At 34.1% G+C, this 12084-nt stretch overlaps 1 protein-coding gene across 1 annotated transcript in view; it reads left to right on the plus strand.

The window, feature by feature from the left end:
* The window catches only part of EPHA3 (EPH receptor A3), a 364933-nt gene that overhangs the window by 12850 nt on the left and 339999 nt on the right, over positions 1 to 12084 (plus strand). Inside the window, exon 2 of the mRNA XM_028115620.2 lies at positions 5777 to 5841. Coding sequence (XP_027971421.1) covers positions 5777 to 5841 — 65 coding nt within the window. The remainder of the gene's footprint in view (positions 1 to 5776; positions 5842 to 12084) is intronic.

The following is a 12084-nucleotide window of genomic DNA, read 5'->3' on the forward strand; positions in this document are numbered from 1 at the left end:
ATAAGTTGATAGTATACCACCTTATCCAGAAATCTGCTTATATCACATAAATAAGCCATTAAAATACCATGTGACAAAAGGGATTATTTTTTTCACAGAACTGCTAGCACTACAGAATTTTTTCTTGAATTTTTGCATAATGATTTTAGCTGGCAACTGGATGGGGAAATTATCATGAATTAATATTTTTCTGTGACACAAAATGCCTGTAAAATTTAACAGAGTTTTCAGGAAGATTTATCTGCACACAATAAGTTATAGTTGACTTCATTTATAATCTGAGAGAATTGTATAAGTTTTAGTCTATAAAATACAATGTTAACTCAATCTATTGAAACTGTTTTAGTTATATTTAGGTAGAAATAAATATAAACAGGAAGCCTACGGGAGCTATTAAATTAAGAATATGTAATCACAGTAGGTAAAAGTTATGTTGAAATATGTAAGTACATAAATCAAACTTTGACTTCTCTAAATTTCTTCTCAATGGCATATCCTGGTATGTATAATAAAATGAAAAGCTGAGCTTTGGTGGACGTCTGTCAGAAAATACATCTTGGTTTCTTGATTCCATGTTATGGTTGACCAGAGTACTACACAGAGAATTACAACACCCAGAATAAAATTTATCACTTCCTGTATCATTTTCTTCTATTTGTGACATTTAAATGCAACTTAGAAGCAGATTAAAGGACCCTTCTGCTATCTGTAACCTAGAGCAAAGCTACTCTTTTTATCCTAACAGAAAGTGATGAAAATGATAAAGATAAGTAGTGTACAAGAAATGTGGCTGGGACAATGACAGTGATAGTGTGAACAGAAAAGGAAATGTCATTCTTCTTTAGTAAATGCAAGACATAATCAAAGGATGGGTTTCTTTTCTGTTGTAGTGGTTCTATAGTTATTTGCAATTGGCTTTAAAGGCATCTTAGCTGAAGGTTTCACAAGAAAACATGTTTCTCGTTGTAAGAGTGAAATTCTTTAGCCATTAAACCCCTCTGATCACCTGGAAGTAATTATTTGATAATTTTTATAACTCAATATTTTCATACAGTGCAACTAGCATTTCACAAAATGCAAATAGCATTACTATAAAGCATAGTGATATGTTATTAGATAATTGAAACGGTCTTCCACTTCAGAAAGAAATTGTGTCATTTAATTTTTAAAAAAATTATTTTAGCAATGTCTGCATATTTGCAACCCTTAATCTACAAGACCAACTATTAGTTTAATTCTCAGTCTTTCTAAGTGGACACATAGTCACATGAATCAGAACTTTGAAATGCCCTTGAAAAAAATCTTGGCCTACTAATGATTCTCTGAGTGAAAAGTCCAGAAATTTATGCCTTAAAGTTTTAATCTGTCCTCACTAACTGGTAATATTTATTGAAAAAAATTTTCAAAAATCAAGTCCTTTAAAAACTTTATTGCATTATTATTAAGAAGGGAAGGAGGTATAAGTTCCTGGTACAGACAATTCTTCATAACACTGTTAATACGAATGAACCAAGGAGTGGACATTTATTTGGTTGTCTTTCTGTTATGATGGAGGATAGGAAAAAAGAGAGAGCAAGACTCCTGGACATCTTTTTTTATTTTTTTTTAAGATTTTATTTATTTATTTGACACATAGAGAGAGGGAGAGAGAGAGAGAGAGCACAAGCAGGGGGATCAGCAGGCAGAGAAGAGGGAGAAGCAGGCTCCCACCTGAGCAGGGAGCCTGATGCAATGTGGGCCTTAGATCCCAGGACCCTGGGATCAGTACCTCAGCCTAAGGCAGGCGCTTAACTGACTGAGCCACTGAGGTGCCCCAAGACTCCTGGACATCTTAAATCCACAATCCAGATGGGTGGGGAAAGTGACAGTAAAAATCAGTGGCAGGAATGACAACAAGGTTTCCTTCTTTCTAAAAGTACTCATTCTGATTTGAGCCAACTTACTCTATCCTTACTTTGTTCTTATTTCTGTACTCCATTCTACCCTTTCTAATTCCCATCAGAGACCATGCTTCCCTTTGTTCAGCAAATCTCACATTAGTGCCCACCTGAAAGCCAACTCAGTGAGTTTGAAAAAAGATTCCCTTACAGTTTTCATGAACGTAAACTCCTTTACCCATTCATACATCTTTTCTGTTTAAAAGCACTAAGTTTAGACAGGGTAAAGCATGTGAAAGAAACCCAGAACCATATCCATCCAGACTTTGGACAGTGATTTCCAAATACAATTTCCCAAAAAGCACTCATTTATATCTCTGCTCAGAGTCAGAACATTTTAAAATGTGTCCAGTTGAAATCACTTTAAGAAGTTAATATATGCCATAGAGCCCTTTAAATTGAAAATATTTTTTTAAAAGAGAAAATATTCTGAAATTAATGAAATGACATGTTTCCTGTTACAAAACAAAAATATTTGGAAATCATACCATTAGAATATGAACACTGGTAAGGAACAATTTATATCTTTGAAAAATAATCTGGCATGAGGCAGTTATTAAGGAATTAAGCCATCCTCCATCTGACCTTAAGAATAATTTCCTCTTTTTTGTTAGAATTCATAATTGTGGACTCAAAATTTTTTCAGCAATTGAAGTAAACCTCCCACATTGAAAATCATCATTAAAACTCAAAAAACTACAATATAATTGTATATCACAATTCTATCTGCTTCCTCCATGTGCCCCAACATTTGTATGTTGGTATACTGAAAGGCTATGATCAGGGTCTACCTCTATTTTAGGAGAGAAAAGCATTAGTAACCCAAGTTCTTGTGTGATTCAGTGTCGGGTTCAATATATTATATTGCAATGTTGGATTTAGTCGATGTATCCAGAAAAATCACTCAGAACACGCTGACTTTCAAATTCCATTAGCTTTCTATTTTTCTTATTTCAATTATGCTACGCTCAGACTGCTGCACAACAGATCACAGGGGACTTGAGGTTGTATCCTGGGAAGTCCCAGTTTAGCAATCATTCACTTTAAAGTGGCTAGTATTCTTAGATTCTGCTTTTCGTATTTGGCTATAAACAAAAGGCACCATATAAACTCAAAATAAATGCTTTTAAAAAGTGTTTTGACGGGACGCCTGGGTGGCTCAGTCGGTTAAGCGTCTGCCTTTGGCTCAGGTCATGATCCCAGGGTCCTGGGATCGAGTCCCGCATGTGGCTCCTTGCTCTGCGGGGAGCCTGCTGCTCCCCCTGCTTGTGCACTCTCTCTCCCTCTTTCTCTGACAAATAAATAAATTTAAAGGAATAAAAAAAAGTGTTTTGATGTCACTATTCTTTTCTATTAGGTTATATATCCATGGTTGATTATAGATAGAATTCAGAAACCAAAATGGTACGGTTGTTAGTTCAGGTATTAATTTTACAAGAACACTGAATCTGTATAGCATATTATAAACTCATGGTGGCTTTAAATACATTTATATTATTTGATCATCACATGATGCAACGCTGTGAGATAGCCAGGGCAGATGTAATTATGTTTGATAGACAACAGAATCAGAATCATGAGTAATGATGCTATTGTGTTTTCCTCATTCATGCAAAATGGAGTATACTAAAAATTCCATTTCTGAGAAAATGAAATAAATTTAATTAATCTATTACACTTTTTTTAATTAACAGTGTGATATAATTCTTTTTGACTTGGTTATTCTCTTTTGAGTAGACACCAAATGCTGATGTGATTAGTCCAGTCCTTTTTCCCTCATTATCATCAGAGAAAACTAAAAGGTATTTAGTTCTTTAGTTAACAACCTACATTCCAATGAGTCATTTACCAAATGGAGACAATATTCATATCCTCTTTGCCTCAAACACTTTTTTCCTCTGGTTACTAATACTGGAATTAAATCAGCCATTTATCTTAGCATGTTGAGTTACGTATTCATCATTTAGTACATACTCAGCTACTACACACACACACAAATACATTGAACCATTTAGACCCCTAAAGGGATTGCAAATATGATCTAATGATTTATGAATATTGGCATTGTAAATTCTATGCAAATCATATGTAAAACTAAGAGAAATCAAGTGATGAATGATAGAACTGTCCAACTAGGCTTCATCAATCAAACTTATCTATCAGAATGAATGTTGGTAAGATACTTTACTCTGAAGGTGAAGATGTATTCTCGTATTTTCAAAAATTCTCTAACATTGATTAATCTGAAATATTATCTGTAACATTGATTAATTGGTAGAGGGTTTTTAAAAAGCATTTTGACAGATAGTTTCAGTATAATTAAGCATACTGTTCATTTCCAAACTGATATCCTGGGAAATAATAGCATTATGGAAATTGCACTATGTAATCCATGCAGCAACTGGCTTCTCTTATCTAAATATAATTACTTCTCATTGGGATTAATTTATTGTGAGAAAAAATCTTTAATCATTAAGGAATTCCAGTGTAATTAAGTTTATGTGCTTTTCTTTCACTAGCAAAACTTAGAGATTCTAACTTTGAGAATTGTATGTCTTCTAACTTTGTAGTCAGGAGGATTTTTTAATACTCATCTAGATAACCAAATATCTTCCTTTAAAAGGCAGTGCTTGAAAATTTAGAATTCTAACACCTATTAAATATATTTTTTCTTTTACTTAACATTTTATAAGATTAATGTTTCCTATTGGGGGTGACTTTTTATGTATCAGGAAATACTGTATTGACAACACATGGACCTATTTATGAGGTGCATGTATTAACATTATATTTTGATTTGTGTATATATAGAAACTGAAAATGATTTCTGATTGTATTTATTGATTGACCTGCTCTGGTTTGTGTTAATAATACATGGCTGTTTTGTGTAAACTTCCTCCACCTCTTCCATTAATCAATTGTGGGATTGCTTTCTGATTTAGATGAAGGATGAGGTAAAACCACAGTTTCCATTGTTTAATAGATTAACGAAGTGAGCATTTTGTTATTAAACTTGAAGTATCTTTTTATATTTTAATTTCTAATCCATCACAAATTAATGTTCTCTGTGTTAAAAGGAAATGATTTGTCTTTCCTTAATAATATATTCAAAATGCTACCACATTCATGTTGTATCTTATTATTCATCAGACTTTTTAATAACTAGTGCAAAGTTCTGAGTAAAATCATTAAAGCGTTTGAGTGGCAATGCTTTCTTTAAATAACTAAAGCTTATTCCAGGGAGTTTTATAAAACGTAGTTTTGTTTTGGTTTCTCCTGAAATTATTAGTTGAGCATATTGTTTATTACACATAAGTAGACAATTTTTGTGGTATTAAAAAATACTCATATGGGACACAGACAATATAAAGATGTCCTAACAGACACAAACAGAAATATTGATTCATTATGGAAGCATATTTAAGTTCATTCATAGGGAAATCATATGTAAATTCATTAAATTTAACGGACTTCGAAGTTATTTTGATAACATGTTAGCATGAATGTTTCCTGTTTTGCATTTTTACCATTTCTTCTTTAAACCTATAATTACTTTGTCTAAAATTATTATCAATATTTTGAATATTGACCTATCATTATAAATAAGCACAGTTAAAAAAGCCAGAGAAGCTTTTATTCCTTAACTTTTCCCGTGATTGCTTTCCCTTTTCCATTTCCTTCTTTTTCTCTTATACTCCTGTCATGAAAATAAAGAGTCCTGTGTTTTAAACATGTTGATATCGTTATATCAACAACAACAGACAATGTTAATTTGACAGAGGCAAATAGAAATAATTTATTTCTTTTAACTGCATTTGTGTGTTTGTGTTTTCTTCTAGTCAATCTACTGGATTCAAAAACAATTCAAGGGGAGTTGGGATGGATCTCTTACCCATCACATGGGGTGAGTGTGGTAAACTATTGAAAGGAAACATTATTCTGTCCATTGTCTCATAGAGAACAGAAGGAATTGCTGGTATGTTCTCTAAAATGAACCCCTCTACTTCTGGTGACGTATTATGTTTATCAGGACACTCAGTACAATACTAAGAGAGCCAGATATTTGTGTCCAATGGAACTATTAAAATTTTTGAAGTTTTATTTTTTCAATTGCTTGATGACACTAATTAAGCTTTTTAATTATTACTGGCATCATGTAGATGGTCTGAGTGTGACCATCTAACATTTTTTTGTGATATGATCAGAAGAGGTGAATAGAGAAGACATTTCAAATTTCAAGTAATGTAGAAAGTGTGTATTTGGACACCTGCAGAGTTGTAGCATTAAAAGCAGCCTTGGTGACCATTGCAAGTAGGATATATTTGTCAACTGTATAAACCCTTAATTTCTTTATTTGTCTTTATTTCTTAATTTCTTCACATTGCCTTAATTTCTTCACTTAAAATGTCTGCAGCATATCTAGGTCAGTTTAAGCCTGGGGAATTTTATTTAGAAAAAAAAAAAAATTGACTACCTTTACATTTTTAACTCTTTATATGCCTTTAGTACTTTACCAAGCCAGACACAGATTACTAAAGTGTATAGTATATTTGTGATACAAATGTTTCTGGTAAGATTCTGTGTGAGAAATTTTTTTTTTTCTTTTGGGAAAAAAGAGGAGTATACACATTTGGAAAGTTCTTATTCTTACAAAATTGTGTAATAAGTGCCTAAACATACTTTATTTCCAAGTATAGCCTGTGGAAAATGCAAAATGCTATTTTGAGATATCTGTGATAGGAACATATTTGTGTATTTCTTTTCCTTCTACTCTCATCCTCTTTTTAAAGAGGTTATAATTACTTCCACTTAGTGCTGGTATTCAGTCTTTAGATTTTTTGCCTAAACATACTGATTTTTACGGTACTACCAGCTTCTTCTTCACCCAGGGATGTTTTACATCAGGGATACTTCATCTATCTGTCATCTTTGAATCTGCTTCTCTTCCTGGTACACCTTGACATTGACACAATGCCAAAACCTATCACATAATCAGGACTTGGTTAGTTGCTTTGGAGGGGAGAGTATGAAGTGAGCCAGGATTTGGTTTTCCCATAGGTGTGAAAGGAATCAAATGATTAGGATAAAAGCACATCCTGGGTAGTCATAAAGAGTGAATCAAAACTCCAGATTGAGCTGAAAACTCATTTAAAACTAATTATCCTAAAGTCAAGTCTGATTTTAATTCTGATTTTAGAAATTTACGTTTTTCATTATTTCTTCAGATCATCTGCTATAGAAACTTGCTGCCTAAGGATATATGAAAAGCAAAAATCACAGTGACATTTTACTAATAGGTATATGCTTTAAAAAATCAACAAGAAATTAACTTGTATTTCAAAGCAACAATCTATTTCATGATTTCCTTTGAAGAAGGTATAAGGAAAACATATTTCTATATATTAAGGCATTTGGGGAGAATATCGTATAAATGATTTCATTTTGCCATGTTAATATTACAAATTTTGTGGTGAAACAAAATTGACACTTCTGCTTCTAGAGATATGTTGGGGGTGGGGAGGAGTGTTCTAGAACTCTACTATACAAGGTGTGGTACATGCACCAACAAGCAATATCAATCCCCCAGAGATGTTTTGATATGCAGACTCTCAGGGCCTGCCCCAGACTTTCTGCCTCAGAATCTGCATCTTAACATGGTCCCCAGGGAATTGCTGAGAACATTAAATTTAAGAAACACTACTTAGGATAACTCACCTCTTGGCTTTTCCCGTCTCTTGCCCAATATCCTACCTCAGTTTTTGTCTACAAACTCTTATGGTTTTATCAGCGAACAATTTTCAGTTTCTCGTTTGGCTTTTTGTTGCCTCAGAGAGCCATCCTCATGAGCTCGGGCTTCCTCTTCATTGCTTTCCTGGTGCATCTCCTTGCAGCTGTGTCTTTCCTCTTTCTGACGCATTAAATAGCCTACAACACCTGGCCAAGTTTTCTGAGTTATCGTTAAAACTTGCAAGGAGAAAACAAAAATCTCCCCAACAGGTCATGATATTTATAATATCCCAAGACCCCAAAGCAAAAAAAAAAAAAAAAAAAAAAAAAAAAAGAGAGAGAGAGAGAGAGATAGGTGAATTATTGTCCTGTGTTGCTGTATAGTATGTTTTTCCTTTAGTCGTATATTGTGTTAACCATAGTGTCCATGAGGAAATAAGTAGCATAATTTGGAAAATGTTCAATTAATATTCATTTCTTTCTGACAAACTGATGAAATTCTTGAGTAAAAGCACTGCATAGTCAATTAAGGGTTGGCATTTAACATCCTCTCTTTTACAGTTGCTTATGCTTTTAGATTTATTAATATTTTTATTGCCTAATCGTTGCCATTTTCAATATGACAAAAATAGATTACTTTTGTGATTGTTTTGTTTTTAAAGGAAATGGTTAAAAATATTGTGATATTTTTGCTACAGCTTTTCTGTAAAAATGACATGTAATAGCTGGAAACAATTTTGAACTTGTTATTGTTTTAATTGATTAACTCTAATAAAAGCAGTGCATTTGTTTGTAGGTTAACTAAAATATGAATATAAACTTTGAAGAAAAAATTGTAATAATGTCATAACATACTGAAAAATTGAAATTCCTGCTTTGTGTATGTGAGAGAATATTTAAGTTCTACTCTCTTAGCATATTTCAACTATTCAGTACAGTGTTATCAACTATACTCACTGTATTTTACATTCCAGCCACAGAGCTTATTCACCTTACAATGAAAGTTTTTACTCTTTTACCTACTTCTCCCTATTTCTCCTACCTTCCAGTCCCTGACACCCACTTTTCTGCTGTTTCTATGGGTTTGACTTTTTTTTTTAATTCCATGAAATACTGATATCATGCAATATTTATCTTTCTCTGCCTGATTTATTTCACATAACATAATGCCCTCAAGGCCCATGCATGTTGTTGGAAATAGCAGGGAAAACCCTACTCTTTTGATTTAGGGCAATGGTTTTCAGTGTGATGGGAGAGGTGGGTAGGGAGGGAGGCAATTTTGAATTGGCTCCATGGAGATATTTGAAAATATCTGGAGATAATGTTGTTGTCAAAAATGGTAAGGAAGGACACTGCTGGCTTCTAGTGTGGAAGATCAGGGGTACTACTGAACATCTTGCCATGCATGAACAGGGTATCCTCCCACGACAAAGAATGATCAGGTCCAAAATGACAGTGCCCAGGTTGAGAAACCCTTACTTAGGGGATGAATAATGGCGCTCCATCAGGGGTGGGAGACTGCCCGCAGCTTCTCTAAGTCTCAACCCTACTCCCACCCAAATTCAAAATCTTTTGCAACATGAATTTTTAAAAAAAATGGTTATATACCAGAGCTATATAAAATTAATATATTTGGGGGGAAAGGCCCAAGGATGACTCATTCCTTCATGTATGTTCTTTCCTATTTTGTTCCCCCTTTTCCCCAAAGATGTATCCATGCATAAAACCTTATAATTAACCTAGGTAATTTTCTTGGGAGGAGTATTTCTATCTCTATTTTTAAATGGTGCTTCAAATCTTAGAGGAAACCTGGTAGGAAAGTATGGTACTATACCATTAGGCCTGGAAAAAATTCTCCAAATGAGTAGCTGGGAGGAAATTTAATGAGACTTTTGTTTTCTCTGATTTTTTTTTAAGATCTGTTTATTTATTTAGATTTTTTTTCCTTAAAGATTTTCTTAGACATTTATTGGTGCCTTACTTATGATAATGTATAATCATAATAAATGATATTTATTTATTTTAGAGAAAGAGAGAGAGAAAGGGCAAGTGAGAGTGTGGAGGTGGGGAAGAGGGTGAGAATCTTCAAGCAGACTCCCGGCTGTGTGTGGAGCCCAAGGCAGAGCTTGATCTCATGACCCATGAGGTCATGACCTGAGCTGAAACCAAGAGTCAGATGCTTAACCAACTGAGCCACCCAGGCACCCCTCTAAATGAATTTCTTGAAAATAATACTCAAAGTTTATAAACTGAAATTATCAGGGGGGGCTATGAACATTATTTTTTAATAAGAGTTTTATTGGTCATGGATAATTTTTGGCACTAAGTTTGTTCACTTTAGTAAAGCAGACATAGCAATGACATTTGCTGTCTTTATGAACTGTGAATTATAATGTTCGAATTTTTGGCATAATTAATTTCAGAAATTTTAGTAATCAGGTTAAATACTTGATTTAGAGGACAATCAACATGTGTAAAAGCCCATTTATATTTTTATTACCACTTTGAAAGAGTATTTTGCTTAAATGTGACTAGTATTTAAATTTATTGATTGATAATGCCATCTACCACATAAAGTTTCTTAGTATATGTATTATTATAGAAGAGGGATCAGGGGGAGGTAGAGCTGTATAATTAGGATAGTATTTATATGCTGACCAAATAGTACAAAGGAATTCTGAGCCTCAGTTCACTTAAGTACAGAAGCTCAGATAAGGAGAAGAGCATGAGGAGAGAGTTGGGGAAGTGCAGAAGAAGCACAGCCTGAAATGAGTGATTCATGTAAATTAGCGGATGATAGAAAGAAGTCTCAAAATTAGTAATTGTGGCGCTTTTTCTATTTTCTACCTTCCTCTTTTTTCAACTTCTTTAGAAATTTTTGTTTCCTTAAAGATTTCCTTAGACATTTATTGGTGCCTCAATTATGATAATGTACCTAAACAAACAAAAACAAACAAAACAAAAACAAAATTCTCTTTTGGCAAAAAGGCCCTGTTGGTTGCCCACCCAACATCTGTTTCCTGGCTTTTTCTTGAGACTGGTGCACCTATATTAAGTTTTCACCTTCTGATGTGTTCCTGGAAAACGGCCCCTCTGCAACTCTGGGAGGCGAATGTTGACATCTGAGAGCTAATCATGAGCATCGTCATTTTGCCAGTGATTGGTGTAGGCAAGAATAAGTAAAGCCAATGAGGCTGGAGCAGAATTCCAGTGACTTCTGGGAAATTTTTCCTTCTAATAACAAGACATGGGGAGAGGCTAAGTACTTTGTGCCTCTGCGCTTGCCCTGCAAGGGCCCAGTGTCCTTGTCTGGAGAAGCTGCACTCCCTTCAGGACCAGAAAAGTGGAACCCAGTGAACATTAGAGAAATTGTCCTGGAGCCCTGACATGGCAGAACCACTGAGTTATGTAAAAGAATTTTCCTTGTTTAGACCACTCTTCTTAGTATTTCTCATACTTTCAAACTAAAGGCATTCTGATAGAATACAATGTTTAATTTTCTGACCTAATATCTTAATTTCTAAATAGAAGCTACAGCAATGCATAATTTATGTTAGTTTGTGAATTGTATTATGTTATTTCTATTTCCCCAGGTTATCTTTTTTAGTGCTTGCGTATGATGTTAAAGATCATATGTAGAGTAGTAAAATAGGATAAGCACATTGTTTAGTATCAGACACCTGCATTTGAAACCTGGCTTTGCCATTTATTGCTGTTATGATCTGACATAGGGCCAATTAACCTTCATTGACATTTGTCCTCACTTTTTAAAAAGGAATAATAAAAATTTCTATGTCACAGCACTTTGGAGTAAATGATATTTGCGCAAATGAGATATTTCTATGTATCTGTCCATGACAAAATATATGTGATAATGCATGGGAAAGAACTATACAAATATAATTTCTTATTCTTAAATAAATTTGAGGATCTCCCCTTCGAATCTTAACTCTCAGACTATACGTGGTATCTTGGATTTGGATTTAGGAGAAGGAAAATTGATAGTACTGCCTGATATTTCTTCTCTGTTAAGAGCCCAAACATGGCCTTTGACATCACATGGTTGTTATGCTATTGAATCTGTGCAGACTAAAGTGCGCACATAGTCTTGGCATTATATTTTGAATCGAAAGAGTCAAAATGTGGGTGAATGAGTCAAAAGTTGGGTGTCCACTTTAATTTATTTCAAACTTTTAAGTGATAAGACTTTCCTCAAAATTTTAATATTTCTCCTTCAGGGAGACTTTCTGACTCTTTTACATGCCACTCTCCTGTCACCCCTCCCCCGTACCCACCCACACCCCCCAGGTTAGCGCAGAACACTGTTAAGCTCAATTTCCGTGTTCTCTGTTGTACCTCCACAGCTTGTAATTCTACATTAATGCAGTTATTTCACTGATACTTATTTCAGCCAGGAAGC

This window comes from Eumetopias jubatus, unplaced genomic scaffold (assembly GCF_037043125.1).
Source record: "Eumetopias jubatus isolate StellerSeaLion01/CBP00866 unplaced genomic scaffold, mEumJub1_p1.0 scaffold_1, whole genome shotgun sequence".
In the NCBI taxonomy this organism is placed as follows: Eukaryota; Metazoa; Chordata; class Mammalia; order Carnivora; family Otariidae; genus Eumetopias; species Eumetopias jubatus.